Source organism: Drosophila guanche, unplaced genomic scaffold (assembly GCF_900245975.1).
Source record: "Drosophila guanche unplaced genomic scaffold, DGUA_6, whole genome shotgun sequence".
Taxonomy (NCBI): Eukaryota; Metazoa; Arthropoda; class Insecta; order Diptera; family Drosophilidae; genus Drosophila; species Drosophila guanche.
The window spans coordinates 1523557-1542649 of NW_022995743.1; the positions used below are offsets into that span (position 1 = coordinate 1523557).

General features: G+C 46.9%; 4 protein-coding genes across 5 annotated transcripts; 2 read left to right on the top strand and 2 right to left on the bottom strand.

Moving 5' to 3' along the window:
• The first annotated feature begins 2273 nt into the window (after positions 1-2273).
• LOC117586502 (protein transport protein Sec61 subunit gamma-1) lies at positions 2274-2764 on the top strand. The gene is made up of 2 exons (XM_034276627.1): positions 2274-2403; positions 2457-2764. The coding sequence occupies exons 1-2, from the start codon at positions 2354-2356 to the stop codon at positions 2722-2724; spliced, it is 318 nt and encodes a 105-aa protein (XP_034132518.1). The 5' UTR covers positions 2274-2353; the 3' UTR covers positions 2725-2764.
• Positions 2765-10946: 8182 nt separating this feature from the next.
• Positions 10947-11429, bottom strand: LOC117582214 (general odorant-binding protein 57a-like; the record flags this gene model as incomplete). The annotated part of the gene is made up of 1 exon (XM_034269825.1): positions 10947-11429. A coding segment is annotated over one exon (273 nt), but the record flags the coding sequence as incomplete, so codon positions are not given.
• A 161-nt stretch (positions 11430-11590) lies between these two features.
• LOC117582203 (general odorant-binding protein 57c) lies at positions 11591-12184 on the bottom strand. Its single transcript, XM_034269814.1, has 2 exons — positions 12083-12184; positions 11591-12018 (listed from the first exon to the last, which is right to left on the bottom strand). Exons 1-2 carry the CDS (start codon positions 12143-12145, stop codon positions 11614-11616), a joined length of 468 nt encoding a protein of 155 aa, XP_034125705.1. The 5' UTR covers positions 12146-12184; the 3' UTR covers positions 11591-11613.
• Positions 12185-16847: 4663 nt separating this feature from the next.
• On the top strand, positions 16848-17730 carry LOC117584550. Of its 2 annotated transcripts, none has more exons than XM_034273507.1 (2): positions 16848-17009; positions 17059-17730. In XM_034273507.1, exons 1-2 carry the CDS (start codon positions 16959-16961, stop codon positions 17704-17706), a joined length of 699 nt encoding a protein of 232 aa, XP_034129398.1. In that variant the 5' UTR covers positions 16848-16958; the 3' UTR covers positions 17707-17730. The 2 variants fall into 2 exon arrangements, with proteins under 2 accessions (XP_034129398.1, XP_034129406.1); XM_034273515.1 differs by having other exon boundaries at positions 16858-17009; positions 17065-17730.
• Positions 17731-19093: the final 1363 nt, after the last annotated feature.

The window sequence follows — 19093 nt, forward strand, 5'->3', positions numbered from 1 at the left end:
ACTGTAAATGAAAGGAGGAGGAGGCACAAAATGCGTTTGTGGCTTATCATTTGGCTCCGATGATGAGAGGGGGTTAGACGGAGGGGGCGTGGCCGTGAGGGCTGGGGCACTGGGACTCGGCAATTTCATGGTTAAATGATTCAGAAAGAGAATTACGAAATTAGGCCGTGCCCCCTGGACTTGCGCTCACCCCCTGCTCCACCCCCTCCCCGTAAAACACAATGTAATTAACTTTTGCGCGACTGCTGCTGCCCCTTGCCCCCTGCTACCCCCTGCCCACTCAATATATTTGATATTTATTCTGTGGCACTCTCTGTGCCCCTCTGGGTGCACTTTGGGGCAAGACCTTAGCTCTCTTTCGCTCCGCTCGGCTCCGCTTTTTGGAAAGCAATTTGAAACAAATTTTATTGCCAAAGTTTTCGGGTGTGTGGGCTGCGGATGGGTGGTGGGATGGCCTGTGTGGAGAGCACATGGAAAATTGTTCAAGTGCCGCCCGCAAACAGAGGCGAAAACCATAGCAAAGACAAGCAGCACGAGAAGTTACGGCCTGATCCACAATTAGTTGAGGGCCTAAAAGTGTGTTAACAATTGGAGGATTTTACCCCTGGGGTGTGGAGCAGGAGATGCGGTAGCGGCAACGCCTGGCAGGTGGTCAGAAGATCGATGATGTCGACATTTGTTGGTGTCTCTTTTTGGTGTCTTTTTGGTGTCTCTTTAGGTGTTCTTTTATGTGTCTCTTTTTGTGTTTTTTGGTGTGTCTTTTTGGCCTGCTTTCGTTGTCTATTTGGTGTCGCTTTTTGGTTCCTTTTTGGTGTCTCTTTGGTGTCGCTTTTTGGTTCCTTTCTGGTGCATTCTTTGCTTTCTTTTTGGTAATTTTATTATGGTCTCTTTCTTGTCTGTTTTGGTGTCTCTTTGGCTTCTATTTGGGTGACTTTTTGGTGTCTTTTTGATGTCCATTTCCCTTTGAAATCTTCACAAATCTGCAATTGCAGCGGCTTTTTTTCTCTCCCAGTGTAACTGCTGCTTGCTCATTGATTAGACTACAAAACGAATGCAAAGTGTGTGCAGGCGACACTTGAATATCGTGTGGCAGAGGGAAAGTATCGTGCAACGTGCAACGGAAAGGGCAGCTTGAAGAACTTGTGCTGCTTCTTGCAACTGCTGACCCGAAAAAGAGAGAGCCAGAACGAGGGCCAGTACAATGGCCAGAAGGCCAGAGAGCAACGTTTCGCTTTATGGCCAGAAGGCGACCAGTGCGTATGCGTAATAAACAAAACAACTGCAGCAGGACTACAGCAGCAGCAGCAGCAGCAGCAGCAGCAATTGCCTCACTGCGTGTATCTGTATCTGTGCGTATCTGTGTTTGGGCTTTATTTAAATTTACAACCCAAGCATTCGGCACTGTTGAGCTTTTTGCTACGCACCAGAGCTGAATGCTGTGCCCCATGCTCCAGCCTGCCCATCTGGCCCACGTCCCTGGGTGCACATTGTGTGTGTGTGCCACCGTCAGTGTTTGGCGTTTGCCTCTGCTGAATAATAAATTGTATTTTGCGGCATTTAAAAGCAATTTTTTAACATTTTTCAATCTGAATGGATGAAGCGTCAGGCACACACACACACACACACAGACAATCATAAAGCACAACCTACAGGCCACAAGGGGAGGGAAGCAGGAGGAGCAGTTGGAGCAACAACGGAAGCTAAGAGACAGACACAGGGGCACACAGTTTTGTCTACCAATTTAGCAGTGAATTGTCCTGGGGATACTCTGGAAGCCAAGGCGCTGTCAAATCGTAGCAACAGCAAGCAGCAGCAGAGGGTGGCAAGGGGTGGGGATCAGGAATAGAGATGGAGAGGATGTGCCTGACCATTGTTGGCTTAGTCTCTTTTGGGGTAACATTTTCGGACTACGTCGACTGACTCCCTTTGCATTTAGTTAAGCTTCAAGTGAAGACAGCCAACGATTCGGCAGTGAAACAAATTGCAGCATTTAGGCAGCCCCTGCCCCAGCCACTGTCCTGTGCCTCCTGCCATTTGCAGTACAAGCACAAAAGTGGCAGACAAAAGCATTCTCGCAAATGCTCGTACTCGTCGTAGTTTGTGGGGCAAACAGTTTGCATAAACTTTGATTATGTGTGTAAGCCTCGAGGCAGAGTCGCTCGCATGTGTGGGCAAGAGCGAGAGAGTACAGAGAGCGAGCGAAGGAGAGGGAACTTCAGATCCGAGTAGGCCGCAGATTGGCTCTCAATCATTCAGTAAACAAAAACAAATGCTAGCAAACACAACACACAACAAATTTCAGAGTTTTTTAGTTTCCTAGTAACCAAATTTAAATTACTAATTAATCCCACAAATGGATCGTTTTCAGCAGCGTCGTCGCCAGCGGCACAAGCAGAATCATGGGTACGTGCCACCAAGAGAGAGCCATAGAGATCATTGCCTTGTCCCGCCTTTAGTTTCGTTGACAATATGCTCAAGGAGCTGCAGAAAATGTCTTGGGCACCCGGCTGCCGTCCCATGTTTGATTCCGTGCTGCTGCCCACAATGGGATTCGTTAAGGATGGAATTCGCTTCTACAAGCGCTGCCACAAGCCCGATCGTCGTGAGTTCAAGCGCACAGCCATTGCCGTCGGTGCGGGCATCCTTGTGATGGGTGCCGTCGGTTATCTGGTCAAGATACTGCAGATACCCATGATCCTCACTGCCTACACCACAGACCCGTGAGAGAAATGAGTAATAAAGTTGCACAGTTCATCCGATAGCAGCCGTCCGGGAGTGTCCTCGTGGCAGCGGGCCAAAAGCCAAGCTGCTTTTTGGCTTGAACCCCGAACCCAGAGAGAGTGTTGACAGGCGAGCAGAAAAAAAAAACACATTCGATGCTGCCAAAAAGTTTCCACTGCACCTTCTCGAAATCAGAGGGGGTGGAGGGGCATGGCAGGGCAGGAAGCGGCGGCATCGAAGAGTCAGATAAGCAGGCAGCGGGCGTCGTGTGGCAACCTCTCTGAGAGTGTCGTCGTTTTGGCTTGTGTCGAAGGTTGCCAGACGGCCCAAAAGCATTTCCAGCTTAAAGTCAAACTGTCAGAGCGTGTCCTTTACGCTGTCCCCTTTAGTCCCTGCCCCTGCGCCCCCCACAAAGTGCTGGCTCAGGGGCAGTCGAAGTTTTCCTTCCTCAAGTGTCAGCATTAAAGTTTCTAGCTTTTTCACCCACTCACAAAATTAGCTGCCGTTGCTTCTGTTTGCGGCTCTTATCGTTGCAGTTGCAGCAGGCAGCAGGCAGTAGCCAGAGACTGCATGGGGACTGCATGTTGCATGTGTCTCCATTTGCTCCGGCTGTTATGTTTTATTGATGAGTCTCGCTCAAACCAAAATTGATGATGCTCTCGTCCTGCGCTCGTTCTGCCGGCAAATGGCGCAAATTTATTCAAAACTTTTGTCGGTTGTTGCATCCGCTCAAAGCGGAGTTTGCCATGCAACAGGCAGTGCAGCAGCGCAGCTGTGGAATGCAACTTGATGGAGGAGATCCTGTGTCCTGCTTAGCTGCACCTGTGTTTATGAAGTCTTTTTGCTTAAGAGGCATGCAATGGAAGGCAGACACAAAGCCATGGAAACGGCGGGTGTAACGCAGTCACAGCATAAGACACTGCTTTATACAGATGGAGCTGTCACTGTCTCGCTCCCACTCCACTCCACTCCACTCGACCCACACACAAAGTCCTGGCAACCCAGTTACTTAGCCTGAACGAACGTACCTCCAGGGAAAACCTCAGACTCACACCAAACGAACCGAAAAGAACCAAAAAGGAGTGTGTCCTTAGCACTAGAAATTGTGTACAGCTGCACGAAATTCCACAGCAAATTTATTATGATGTCCTCGTTGTTGCTGGTGAGGGCAGAGAGAGAGAGAGAGAGCCAGAGTCGCTGGATGCTGTTGTGCAGCTTGTTTGAAGGAAATGTTTATCATTTTTGGACAAAAGAGAATGGGGATTCACAGGGACATATCGATTGTGGGCGTAATTTATCGATTGGTAGCTTGGCTGAGCGATTACTTGCGATCTTCTGCGATAATTGATCGATTACTGCTGTAATTGATCGATACAAAGGTGACATTTCATCGATTTCCAGCGTTAGACGTAGATTGCTTGCCTAATTTTTTGTGTAACTTTCTGTTGGATTTCGTTTGCCAGTTGCCAGCACCTGCAGCGTATCCTTTATTCGTGTCAGCCCTGTCGCTCTCCTGTCTTCTACTTCTCTTTTTGTTGCATTTTAATTAAAAGAGAAGTGAGGCCATTAATTTGCAACTACAAATTACACTCAATAAAACATGGGTCTGCCGCTGCTGCCACTGCCGCCTGACTGCCTCTGCCACACACTGATTTCCCGGCAATGTACAGATGGAGACAGCCATGGAGCGAGAGAGCGAGAGAGAGAAAGAGTGTGAGAGAGAGAGGAGAGCGAGTGGCAATCAATTTGCACTTTGACTACAATTACTGATTTTCGACACTTGAAAGGATTTTATAAATTGCCATTTGGCCCCCCAAAAAAAAGGACCTCTGTTTGGTGCTGCTGCTGCTGCTGCTGCTGCTGCTGCTGTTCTTTTGACTTTGGCAATTTGTTTTGGCCTTTTGCTTTTGCTCTGTTCTCTGGTGTCCCCGCTGCTGCATATGTGAGAAAGAGCCTTTCGGCCAGGCTTATGCTCCTTTCCTGTACAACTTTAATTAACTCACTTCTGTGCGACTTCTGTGGCCAAAAAAGGCAGGGCAGGGCTCTATCTGAATGGGGGGAAGGGTTAAGCACAGGAAGGGTTGGGCTTGAGTGTAGAAAGCAGTCGAAAACTTAAGTGATATTTGCTGGAATGGAAGTGGCAATTGGGTTACGCCTGAATGGCCGGCTTAATGGTGTGATGACAAACGAGAGGGTAAGGAATGATTGTGTGCTTAACAGATGTGCAGGAAGAGAGAGTGTGAGCTGCCCTCAAAGGATCTACAAAGCCATGGAACTACAAATGCTCCTTAATCACACTGAATCGTTGGTTTTTCGGCGTTGCCGCAGATCATCATAGCTATGCCCCACACCAACGACTTTGCCACAGCTGTTGCCTCACTCCCTCTGTCTCTGTCTCTGTCTCTCTTTGAAGCAATTTCCATGCAAAAAAGGCAGCCACAAGCATTGGCCATAAAGGCGGAAAACATTTTTACACATATGACTGACGAGTGACGACCTGACGACCTGACGCTGATTGCGTTTGTCACGTCCGCAGCATCGGGGGAAAAAAAACGAATACAAGAAAGAAACTGCGGCCCCGTGTGACGGCTAAGCGAAGCAGAAAGAGGGGCGGGCACCCCAGCAAATAGGCCATGGCAGGAGGTGAGGTGAGGTGTGGTGTGGGGCAGCGGCAGCGGCAGCGGCAGCAACCAAAAATTCCGAGGACACGCCATGACTTTGTTGCTGGTTGTTGTGGCTTGACTTTTTGGGCTGCCTGCCCCTCTGCAGCGCTCATGCTCTGTGCTCCTCGCACGTTGCCTGCCCCTCTGTGCACTTTTAATACCCTGTATTGGTAGATGGAAAAGCTGCGTATCGACAGCTGATTTTCGCAACAAATTTCCTCCCATTTGGAGTTTTTTTTGTAGCTAGAATATTTCCTAGAAACATAAAATATTTTCCCAGAATTATTCGAGGGTATACCCTATTCGTTGCACGTGTGTATCCTTTTTTGAGTGCGTTTTTTTTTTGGTCGCTTTTGCAACTGCGCCAAAAACTAGGCAAAACGGACGACAGCAGCAGCGGAATTGCAGTAAAATCGTCATCGATGAACTCGGCGACCTCTTTACGCACACACAACACAGGCACACATATGTCTGGTATGGGTCCAGCCAGCATTGCGTATACGTAACGTGCTGCATATGGAGTTGGTGGTTGCCCTGCCTTTGCATTCCGTTCCGGCGTTTCTCCGATTGTCGCAGTTGCGGCATATTTGCATAATTTAGCGATTGAATTTTATGCTCAGAAGCAGCCGTATGTATGTATGTACATGCCATACATAAATGCATACATAAATACGTACATACATGCATCAAACTGAAGCTGTAGGCTCTGCCATCCATTCTGGTTTTCACTTATTAATTAAATAATTTTTGTGTTGCATTTGCATGCTGGGGCAGCAGCAGAATGATGTTGCTGCCGTTAATGATCATTGGCTGCACAAGGGGAGTGCCACACAGGACACGAGCGACATGCGACATGCGACAATAATTGCATGCAACATAATTAAAGCCATTAAAGCACTTAAGCTGCCGGAAAACCCACGACATGGCCATACGGCAGGGGTGCACAGAGAGGAGCAAAGAGGGGACTGGCACTGCCACTGTCCAGAGTCATGTTTGCATATTGCATAATTATGATGAAACACACATTTAAATGCATTTAATGAAGCGCACTGAGGAAGCAAGCGCACGCACAGAAGGCCGAAACCCTCGCCCGAGCCCCGGCAGTGAGATTCGTGGTTTGAGCCCTTGGTTTTTGGGGTCAACCCGGGATTGGCAGATGGCTTATGGCCCTACCCTATCCCGCCATCAACCCAAAAATGCTTTTAACGTTTATTGGTTTTTGTATTAAATATGCTACGGGGGGGGTGGGGGGTTCGTAATATTTATAGACAGAGGTGTAGCGACGCACCATCAAAGGGCATATTTAAGTTCAAAAAGGGATACACCAGGGGCAGGGGCAGGGGCAGGGGCAGGGACAGGGCTGAACTACCAAATGAACAACTACATACATGGATGGATGGATCTATGGCAAATATTTTCAGCCTTTCCCCTTTCTATTTGAAGCCCATTTGTACACCCGAAAAGCAGCAAACGAAAATGTTTTCGGAGTGTCCCCAAAACTTGCTACAAGGAAATGCAATTTTAGTTTTTCAATTACAAAATTGTGTCCAGAAATGCAATTGATTTTGCCAAAAATCTTTCACTTTCCGTTTCCAAGATTCAATATTTGCAAATAAACAAAAGTCATTGAGGGAAAAGGCCGGAGTAAGAAAATTCGAAATGTTCGATTGGATTGCTTATTTTTCCTATTTTTGCTGTGTTGCTGTGTTGCTGTGGGTTATAGTTACTCTCTGTGGAAAGGCAATTGAGAGTTGAGTATTTGGATGCAGGATGCAGCCAGGATACATGATATTTTTCTAACCAAAAAACTTGTGAACTGCACAAATTATGCATGCAATTCAAGTGACATGATTTATGGGCCAAAAAGATTTACCCAAAAATATTTATGATGAAAACACGGTACCTCTCCCTCTCCCTCTCCCTCTCTCTCTGGCTCTACTATTTTTGTAGAGGCTCCCAAAACATTCAATTAAATCTCTGCTCTGCTCGCCCTCTCTGTGGGTTTTAAATTGTCTTTTCCCATTTTCTATTTACACTTTGTGACAATTTTTAACGCGTCAAACAGTTCCATTTGCCAGGCCAGGCCTTTCGGCCGTTTCATCTTTCTGTTTCATGTGGCTGCCACAAATGCTGCACGAGGCGCACTTCCCGTTTCCTGTTTCGCTTTCGAAACTCTCTCTCTCTCGGTGCCAAGGCGAACAGGAAGAAGATTTTTCGGCTTGGCTCGAGCAGGAAGCTGCAAAGTTTTGTGTAGCAAGTGCCAGGCCCACGGAGGGGAGTTTGGGCTTCAATTTTGGCTCAAGTGGGGTCCCCCCATAATTGACACATTATCAGTGGATGTCCTTTGGCTTCAGCTGCCACCTGCTGCTGTTGGGGGAGGGTTTTTTCGAACGCGCCTGAATAAAGTTTCAATTACGCGCGCATTTCCATGGACTCTCTGTCTGTCTGTCATGCCGCGCGTGGATTAAATATTTATTAAGTGCATTAATGGGTCACACTTGGGGGAATGTCCAAGCGTTGCATGGAAGGCTGTGCTGCATGAAGGAAACTCTGGCTGGTAATCACAGAGGATGAAACACCTCCATGGCGCACTCTCTGGATGGGAAAGGGTATCCATGAAGGCAGTGAAGAAGCCACAACAATTATAATTATTTATTATGCCACAGTGTTGCCATTTGCCAGTGTCTTTTGTCTCTCCTGCTGGCGCCCATCTCTGTGGCAGTCACCTCCACCAACCCCCCTGTTATGGCACACTCTGCAAACGAAAGCGAAACGAAACTGTCGCGGGAGTTGGCCATAAATCATTTATGCAACAGACACACACACACACACACACACACACACACACACGCATGCTGCAAAAGGGTATACAAAGTGGCATAAATCAACTTACAGTCACCCCCCGCTCCAGCTCCAGCTCCGAGAGAGAGTGAGAGAGAGAGAGAGATAGAAACGTGCCTGCAGTCATATGCAGAACTTGCAACAAGAGGGAATTTTTTGGTTCTGTGAAGAAAAAACTTACGCGTTTCGCTTTGGCGCCTTGTCTTTGCTTTTCCCCACCCCGCCCTGAAAACTTACCCGTGAATTTTCCACCCTTTGGCATTCCGGCTTGCACCTCACTTCCCCCCGTGTCAACTACTTTGAATGCATGTCAGTGCCTTGGGTGTGTGTGTGTGTGTGTGTGTGTGCCTTTTGATAAGCGTTCTTTTGGCTCCGGGAAGAGGGACAGGCAGGCAGCTTGTCGATGCAACAGCCAGGACCCGAGCATAAGCTCAAGCAGCAACTGTGAAACTGAACCTGAAGCTCAAGCTGAAACGCTTTGCAGCGGGAACCCCCTTCTCCTTCTCCTTATCCTTCTCCAGCAGGGCAAAAGTTGAGCTTCTTCTCCTTCTGCTTTTTTTTCGCCAGTTTTTGCTCGTTTCGCGGCACTTTATTGGCAGTTGCTGGCCCAAAGTACGCGACTATGCAGCACAGTGTAAGTTTTCTCCCTTGAATTTAATTTCTGACACGTGTACGAGTATGTGTGTGTGTGTGTGTGTGTGTGCTGTGACCTGAGGGGGAGGCGTGCTAGTGCCGCGTGATTAGATTGCCACATGAGGGTGCCACATTGCCTTGGAGGGTGGTGCACTTGCAGCAGCTGCTTTTGTTTGGTGCCAGCGAAAAATATGAAGCGAAAACTTTTCATCGGAAAATACTTGCGTGTATGTGCATAAAAGAAAATTGCTTCTAGATATACACAGATACAGATACAAGCTTACACGTGTGTGTGTGTGTGTGTGTGTGTGTGCGGCATTCGGGAGAGCTTGTTAAGAAGTTTTTTCTTTTATTCCAGGGATTTCGTTAGGGATCTGCTTTCGGGCAATGCCTGTGAATAATGCAAAGTCAATGCAAAATATTAACTAAAAATACGAAAGTTTCCCCTAAAAAAGGCCCCAAAGAGGTGCAAAATTACAGCACAGAATATGCACAAAAATAGTTATAAATATTTTTATTGTTCAAAAATTTGATTTATTTTATTTTTTCTTTGTTTTCATTTGGGAACGGCAAGGCAGAGCGCTGTTAAAACTAGTAAAACAGGGTACTAAATTAAAGCATATAATACTACCACCTCCAGAGTTGATAGCAGTGTACATAAAAAACAGAAAAACAAATTATTTTTTTTAAATAAACCAAAAATATGGTGGAAGCTTCAGCTCATACCAATTTTTGGCTCGACTATTGACTGATCCCTAAAGAACTTTAGCATGATATTTACTTGTTATTTATTTATAATATTACTTAGTATTATTTATTGCTTACTGCTTTTATTTCTTATAATTTCAGCGTTGAAGAAATCGCTTCTAAAAATTACTTTTGCCGGTGAGTGGTTTGTTGTTCTCTTTTACATTATGAGATTTTGTTACATATTTTGTTTATATTTTGATTTACAATGTGCAACATTTTGGCATAATTTCCCTCAACTCTTGTGCTGCCCCTGCGGCTGTGTCGCATTTTTTTTCGCAATTTTCGCTGAACATTTTCTCATTGGCCTGAGGGCTGCTGCTGCGCTCTTTTTTCTTTGCTTGTTCGTGCGTTGTGTTCCTTGTTGTTTGGGTTGCACAGCAAACGATTTGCACGTATGTTTTTCCCGAACATCCGTCGATTTACAAAATTATAATTGCAACCACAGTCCACAGTGAGCGACAGAGAGAGAGAGAGAGAGAGAGAGAGAGCTGCAGCCCCAGAGCCACGTTCTTGCTGCACTCACGGGGGGGTGCTGTGCTCAATATGGGGTTCATGCCACGTTTACAATGCACTTCCGCCCCATTGTTGTTTTGCATGTTGACATGGCAGAGGAGCCAGAGGCAGAGCCAGCGCTAGGGCCAGCGCCAGGATTCAGAAACAGGAGCCAGACATATTACTCATACGCCCCATAGTCGGTGCTGCCGCTGCTGTGGCGGCGTACGAGGTGGCAGCGCGGAATCGTTGCTGCGTGTTGACAATCATGGGATCTCCTTTTTTTTTATTTTTCGTCTGCCTGCCCCACTAATGTGCCACGCCTTTCGGGAAGTGTGTGTCTGTCTGTGTCTGTGTGTGTGTGTGTGGAAAGCGGAAAAAGTTGAACTGACACAATCGAAAAGGGGAAGGGAAGTGAAGGGAAGGGAAGGTAAGCGTCAGAGCCAGTCAAGTGTGCGGCTCGTCTTTTCTTTCCACACCTCCCGTGTAACAGTAACAATAGCAGTGGCAGCAGCTTGCAACAATGCAACATGACAACTTCCGTTGCATTCTGCCGCCTGCTGCGGGCACAAAAGAAACAGAAACACAGAAACACAGAAAGAAAAAAAGAAACAAACAAATCCTCGAGAGTGAGGGGGAAAAGCGCGTGGAAAACTGTAACGGAATCGCATTGTGTAAGGAAATATGTTTTTTCCTGCAGCCCCACAGCAGAGGAGTGCCAGCAGCCAGCGATCGATTAGGAGAAGGAGCTGTAACTAGATAAATGCCACATGTATCTAATAGATATAAAGTAAATCAATCTCAAGTCTCCCACCCTGCACCACGGGGATTGGAAAATGTAATTAATTTGATGCCAGATTCGCTGGCCTGCAATTCCATTTAATTATGCAAATCAAACGACCCTTAACCCCACCCTGCGCTTATTAATTACTGTCCACTTTTTGGCGACTGCTATAGGTCGGAGCTACCCTCGGGGATGTCCATGTACTCCTCCTCCTCCTGCTGCTCCTGCTGCTCCTCCTCCTCATAATCGATGACGGAATGATCCGCCTTGGCTCAGGGCTCTGCATCGGCAGCCTCCATGCAGCTGCTAATCTTCAGTGCCGTCTCCCCCGTGGCATTCAGCAGCTGCAGCTCCATGCGACCCGCTGCATCGAGCCACTGGGCAGTGGGTGGCTGCCTCAGCAGCTGACAGCGAATGTTGCACTTGAGCTTGTACTTGAGCTCCACTTGCGCTTCGTTCAGCAAGTGCCCGAGATTCTCGTCGCTCTCAAACGTTTCGTACTCCTCAGAAAGGTGAAGGGATGGCGGCCCTGTTGGCAGACTCAGTCAGGGATTTAGCTAGAGATATTCATGAATTCCCACCTGAGCGAGGCCTAAGCTGAGGGCCAAGATCAATGCGAGCTGACTGCTGGGGCACATGGCTAAAGTGGAAAGTGGAACTGAACTGCAGTCTAGATTTACAATAGAAAAAAACACTTTTGCTTTTGCTCAAAACCAGTTCCATAAATGATTATTCATTGCTCTCTGACTGTGCCGCTCCCTCCACCCCTGCTGACTCATCGCTGCCCTCCAAATGATCCGATACACAGAGCAATATGCTAAAGGCATATTCACAGGCATCCGCCTGGGCCTGCTCATCGTGCGTCCGCTTGCAGCTGTCCAGTGCCTGGCGATGTTCATCGCTTAGCGGCTCCATCGCATCGATCTTGGCCACATCCACCAGCCCGGCACTGTCCAGAATGTTTGCCTTGGTGGCCAAACAGTGGGCAAAGCACTTGTATTTCCTATCCAAATTCTCGAGATCCTCCTCGGAGCTGCTCATGTTGATGCGTGACTGGAACTCGACTTGGCTGATGTTATTCGTGGTGAGGCAATCGTCGACCAAAGCGGACTCATCCAGCGCACCAGGCAGGCACTAAAGGAGTTGGTTTTTAGAGCAATTTATTGTATTACTATTACTGGCAGCCAGCCAGACGTACCTCCGTGAGTGGAGCAACCGCCAGCAGCAGTGCCACAACAACGATCGCCGTACAATGCAACATTTTGACTCGTTGGCTCAGGGCGAGCAACTACTTGTTGGGTTTAACCAGATCTCTGGCTATATATACGACTCTTATCTTTACAATCGCGAAGCCAACTAATTAGCTTCTAGGGAGGAAACTCGTTAGCGGGCGAACAAAAAGCAAAAACCTGAAACTCTCGTGCATTTAATTGTGTGGCGGCTGCGGAAATCTATTTCGAACTATATAGAAAACACAATCTCTCGCCGGCATCCCATTGGGCGGTTTAGTCACGAATGATTGATTGAGGGTCATTCATTTTCCCACTCAAAACTCTGCATTTCCCTTCTCATTTTCCACTCTGCAGCAATTGCACTTTTTTCCCTGCTTTTCTTTTTTGCGTTTTTATACGCAGTGAAAAATTTCGCATAAAATTTGCCTGTCAACGTGTAGGTAGCGTGTGAATATTTGTGCAACTCTTTTGCCGTCTCGCTGCCCGAAAATGAAGCGACAACTGCGGCACGAGTGGCGACAAATTGGAGCTGACAGCCAAAAGGGGCGCACGCGATGCGTTGGGTGTGCCGTGGAATTTGTAACCATGCGAAAAACTCTAGACAACAAATGAAAATTCCAAGAAATACTCGGCAGGGAGGCTTTTCGCTCTCTCTCTCTCTCTCTCTTCCTCTGGCTTCCACTTGCCTTCGTTTATTTACGGCCTTGCTTTGCCACAAGAATTTTCCTATGTTTTGGTGCATATTTTGGCCTGGGGCCAACAGTGCAAATATGTGTGCTGTGGAAATTGCATTTAAATGGTCATCTATGGGAGGTGCTAAACTGTGTCCTCTGCCCACTCTGTGTGCGTTCATTTCCAATGCATTTCCATCGCATCCATCAACTTATCAGGGAAATAAGGTAGACACTTTAGACATCCCTCTCTGGGTATAGGTCCAATGCTAATTAGAGAGGAATATGAACTGAAAGTTCATTGGTTTTTTTTTGGCATTTGTTTGTCATTTGGGGGCAACCGTTGCTGCTGGAGAGTGCTTATAATATATTTTTCCATTGAAAGGCTCTCTAGAGGGTCTTAAGCTTCTTATTTAAACATCATAAATCTACGCAGAAACACTCCACCTCGGGTAGACTTTATTGCAACTTATTTTGCTTCCACTTATTTTCAGTGTTCTCCTTTACTGCCGCTCCCTTGTGCTGGTTCCAACGCATATTTCATCTAATTTAATGTCTTTGGATGATATTATAATAAACATAGCTTTAGCTTAGCGAGAAGTTTACTTTTCTGCCACCAAAAACTTCATGACAAAGTTGTGCCACACGCAAAAACCAAAGTTGGCGCTGCTTCCCCTTTGTTTTTTTTTTGTTTGTTTTTTGTGTAATAAAAATAAATAGTCCGACGACTTTCCAATATGCATGTCACGTATTTTGCATGCACTTTGATGGCAGAGCCACGCCCTCACACACACACACACACACAGTCATGTGTGGCACCTGGCATCCAGGGAGCAGACAGAGAGACAGCGAGAGAGAGAGAGAGAGAGAGAGAGATGGCCCTGCAGTGCCCTGCAGCGTCTGAAACAATGGATAATGCAACAAATTAATTGGTCAAAATTTCAAAGGTGGGGAGGGGACGGTGGCAGGTGTCTTCTTCAGGTTGCAGCCCCAGCGGCAGGTCCATTTCGGGGGACAAAAGGACACACTAAAGCAGTTTACATTTATCAATTAGTACGAAATGGAGACCAAGGCGAAGGCAGTGGCAGAGACAGTGGCAGGATGCTGTCTTCTGCTGGAGCAGACCAAGCCAGCTGCCAAGAGTTCATTGCAATAACAGTTACCGGAGGAGGCGGTGGGGCGTTTGTTCTGGGAGCCACTGAAGTGTGAACTGCTGCAAAATAAACAGAGAACGAGAGAGAGAGAGATGGAGATGGAGATGCAGCGGCAAAGCCAAGACAAACTCTACTCCCAGCCCGCTCCACACTCTCATCCCCCTGCCCTTTGCCTCGCCCGTTGGTAATTACAAAATTTTTAATTAAATGTTAAGTGTGGAATGCACCACCCTCCGCCGCCCTCCTCACGCCCTTTAAGCACTCATAACTATAAATGCGCACGAAGCAGAGCTTTAAGTTCCACTCCAGGACGACGTTGATGACTTGACACTCGTCCCGCTCCGCGTCTATGCCCAGAGCGGAGTATGAAACTATCTGCCAAAAGGACCACAACGAAACGGACTTTCTCTCTGGTTATTTTTTAACAACTTTCCGTGCGATTTTCACGCCTCGCTGCCCTACCTCGGTGACAATTGTGTGCACTGCCGCCAGAAAGACGGGACATCCACACGGTGTCCATTGATTCGGTGACTCAAATGAAGAAGATTAGAGACTGAAATCTTACAAAAAAATATTATTTTGGTTTGAATTTTGGAATGGAAAGTAGAAACCTTGAAAACAGACTGCAAATGACTCGAATTTTATCCAAGAAAACAAAAGCTTTCCTGCTCTGAGCTTAAAAATCAACGGAGACTCCTCTTGAAAGGGTACAAATTTCGCACCTAGAATTGCCAATTCATTTTCTATAATTATAATTGTTGCTCATTGAAAGGAACCTCTGGAGTGAAATCAGCTTGTAGGAAAGTGCATAAATCTACGGGGACTTTCTCGGATTTGTAATCATTTTTTCGCTCTAAATTTAATCAGTTTTAAGACAAAATTTGTTCCTCTCTTTATTGAACCAAAGAAAGTGCTGAAAGTGTATGCCCATATTCGTATATACCGCTCTTAAATGTACTTTTATGTATCTCTGGACGGACACACCTTTTAGGCTTTGGCTTTGGCTTTGGCTTTGTCGATGGTTGAGGAGAGCTTAAAGTTTGAGCTCAGTGCCCACGCCGCTGCCTCTCGTGTGTGTGTGTGCGGAATAGTTTTACTTTATGCGCCAAGAGGAGGGGGGTAACGTTAACTAAAAATAAACCGAGTGTTAAACGTGGGCTAACAACACACTGGCCGTGGCCATTCCCCCTGCCCCGGGTCCTTTCTCTTTCCCATTTTATATTGAAGATTCGTGAGGCGTGAATAATCGCATTAGTTGCGAAATTAAAAATTACAAAATAGAAAATAGAATAGATAAATCCGCCCACGGCTGGGTGGATTTCCCCCCTACCCTTTTTTGTGCGCTTGTATGGGCATCCTTATTTATAAGGATTTACTGCTAATTGAATTGTGTCCGTACAGAAAAAAAGAGGAGAAGGCAAAGACACACAAAGACAAAAGTGGCGGGAGAAGGCAAAAGGCGGGAAATAAGTTAAGCCAATGCATAAAACTTAATGTCCTGGAAGTTTGCGGGCCTTCGCACAACTGTTAAGTGGGTCAAAGGTGACCCCTTGGTGTAGCAATTAATGTTCCATATAAATGTATCAAGTATCAGCGCTGCCACGCGTTGTTTTATATCAAATCTCATGGCAGCAGCAACAGCGAGAGCAAGGGAGACAGCTGCCCAAAGACAGACCGAGAGCGAGAGCGAGAGAGAGTGAGAAATCAATTTATTTTGTATGGCTTTTGTAAGGTTTCGAAATGATTTTCAATTGTTGAGTTGCATTGAAAATTGCAACAAGGAAAAGCAAAAAGCAATACTTAGAGGAAACTCAATCGTCTTATGGATGCTTATTCTCGCTCTTTTCGCTCTTCTCTCTCTCTCTCTGTCTCTTGCTATCTCTTTCTTTTTGTCTCCTTATTTGCTCCTCTTTTTTCTGCTGCCTTTTTATTGTATCGCTTTTGAGCTTCATAATCCGATTCTTTTTACCCTTTTGAATTGTGGGGTCCATGACTTCACCTTTGACCCCAGGCGTCTGGCATATTGTGTATTCAATTCCGCAGCGCTTAAGGTAACCCTTTGTTCCCCTTAACCCCTGCCACCAGCCACCTGCAACTGCGACTGCGACTGCAACTCCGACTGAGTGGCGTGTGGCAGAAGAACAACACTCATTACTTGAGTGCTGCCGCTTGACTGGGCTGGCTTGGGCTCGCTTGCAGCACTTTTTGTGGCAATTTTCGAGTGCGCTTTCTACAGTTTTTAACTTGCAACAACAAGAGTCAAGTGCTGCTGCTGGTTGCTGCTGCCTTTCTTTCGTGCAGCATGCGCCAGGTGCATATGTGTGTGCTGCAAAGTGCCGCACAAAGCGTCATTGATGCTGACGTTGATGTTGCTCTTGCTGTTGCTTCTGTAGTCAAGCTGCCACTTGTCACATGGCAACAGTTTAGTTTTCCACTCACCCACACACACACACACACACACACACACACTTGAGGCGGGTGCAAGTGGCGGCTCAAGTTGCACTCTCACATAACGGCAAAACGGAAATCAAGGCAGTGCAGCAGCCCCGTCGCCGTCGCCAAATGAATGCAACACGAAAGACGAGACAGGCGCAACGGTGACGCAGCCACCCAACCCCCCTTTTGAGTCTTAGCTTGTGTGGGGGCAAGGTGCATTTTTCGATAAATAAATATACAAATAATTGACTTTAGAGGAAAGCAATCAGCAAAAACATTTGAGCACTTTGGACTCTATTTTTGGACCCATTTTTTGTTTCATTTTTGAACTTTTTTTGCACTCGAATATATTTTGGGACTCAACTGAACTCCATTTTTGACTCATTTTTGAATACCATTTTTGGCCTCAATTGAAATGAATCTTTGTGGAAATTGTTGTCAAAATTCGTGTTGTTGTTCATTACTTTATTGGAACTTGTATTAGACACACCAAACAAAAAAAAAAGTATCTATCAAAATTGTATAAGTTATAGATTTATTCGAAGGATTTTTGTTTTGTATTTTGTCACTTTGTTGTTGAAATGCGGCTTCATTTTCTGGTGCATTGCCTGTGGGCGGCTCTACTTGTGGTGGTAAGTGGAGTCTGTGGACTCTGATGTATCCGCTTTTAACTTGCCACAGTCACAGCTCTCGAGTAGAGGATATGCACGAAGTTTGCCAGCCCACGAGACGCTGCCATTATCAGTCGAGCAGAAGATGAAGATTCCAACTGGCAGCGGCATGAGGCACGAGCCTGGTACAGCCAGAGGGGCAGCCATCGCTGTGGGTTCAACCAGGGGCAAAAGCAACTCCACTGCGCTGACCGGACCGGAGTCCACGATGCTTGTGGCACGAACAGGAACAGGAGCAGGAACAGAAGGAAGTGCTGGCAATGGCACCGCCGCGGGTACAGGCACTGCGATTGCCACTGGTAAAAGCACTGCGATTGCCACTGGTAAAGGCACTGCCCCCGGCGGCCCCTCCGTTGTGAGGCACATTCTCCGCAAGCGTGAACTGTATGTGGATACACCGTACGACTTCCACACGACTCACTTGTTCTGCGACATGGACATTCGGAACAGGCACCTGATCATCTGGTTCTTTCCCAATCACTGCATTTGGGTGTGGAACAACAAGTACGTCCACGAGGGCTTCTACCGGCTCTACAAGATGTATCAGTTTGAGGGCTTCATATTCGGCCAGTACAACATTCGGCTATTCCAATGGGAGTTTGAGAGTTTCTATTTTGGCTATGTCTGGTCAAAATTGATCCCGCCAGAACTGGATTAAATATTTATATATTTGTGCACGCTTCACCCTAGACTATAATTATTCCAATGAAGCAAAAACGATCATGCAGTTACTTTCACTTGCTGGGTTGTATCTGTGAGTCGGGAGTCGGGAGTCGAGTGTTGTTCCACTGCTCCTGCCACACTCCTGCCACACTCTGTCGAGACACAACACTTCGGCTCTCAGCTCTCTGCCTGCTCGACTCCCAGCTGCCACAATGTTTGTGTACATGTGTGCAGTGTTGCATAAGCTGTAAGAATAACCTGTCGTCTTGTTGCAGACTCTACTCTACTCTACTTGCCACTTGCCACTTGCCACTGCCACTGCCACTCCTGTTTCTGGCATTGGCAAATATTTAGTTTCGATACGTTTGCCTTTGGGCCAAACTCATTTAGATGCAAATTTTTGGTAGCCAAGACGCTGTCGCAGGGCAAAGTGCATCGAATGCATAAAGTTTAATAACTACCAGCAAGTATTTAGACTTTGTGCTAGTCAAGGGGCGTGGGAGGCGTGACGGAGGCAGCATAAACGGAACAGATTAAACGGCAACTTCTGTGTGTGTGTGTGTGTGTGTGCCTGCCCTGCCCTGCCCTGCCCTTGCACACCTTTTTCTGAGCTGCCACAGATTTATGTGTGCTTCAAGCTGACCAACAGCAGTAGGATCCAACCCACAGACTGCTTCCACTTTGACATTCAGCAGCGTTCCCCTTTCTCCCCCGTTTCCCCGCTTCGAGATAATGCTCTCGATCCGTTGGCACCTCTCTTCAACGCTCTGCCTGCTGCCTGCTGTCCTGCTGCTTCCTGATTCCTGCCTCTCTTTCTCTTTCTACTCATGACAAATGTTTTTGTTTACCCCAACATAATTCTTTTGTGATTGATGTCCTGTTTCCCCCACACTTCTCTCTGCGTGTGTGTGTGTGTGTTTTTTTTTTGTTTGCATAGGCAAGAGGCAAGCTAGACTCTGTCATATGTGTAGGTGCACCTCTTTGTCGCCCTGCCTCCTGTGGCACTTGTAATAATTCGTTGCCAGAGTCTGGGTCACTTTCTGAAGGTGCAACAGCAGCAACAGCAGTGGCAGTGGCAGCAGCAGCAGCCTTAGCTCAAGTGTTTTCCCTGGCAGTGGCGAGCAGCAGAGTCGAGAGTGGAGCACTCCTAAGGGCGCGACTGTTGGTGAAATATTTATGAGAACGGATGGAGAAAGGTGGAGCAGGGCAGGGGCAATGCAGGACAGCCTCTCTCAGCGCTCCTTCATAACTTTCGAGTTGCAAAATTCACTCTCAACACAGAGGAGCCATCAGAGTGGAATAAGTGCAACGATACGGCTAAGGATGCGGATCCTAAGCTGCAGTAAAATACTCATAATATGCATTTCCAAACAAGTTTCCAG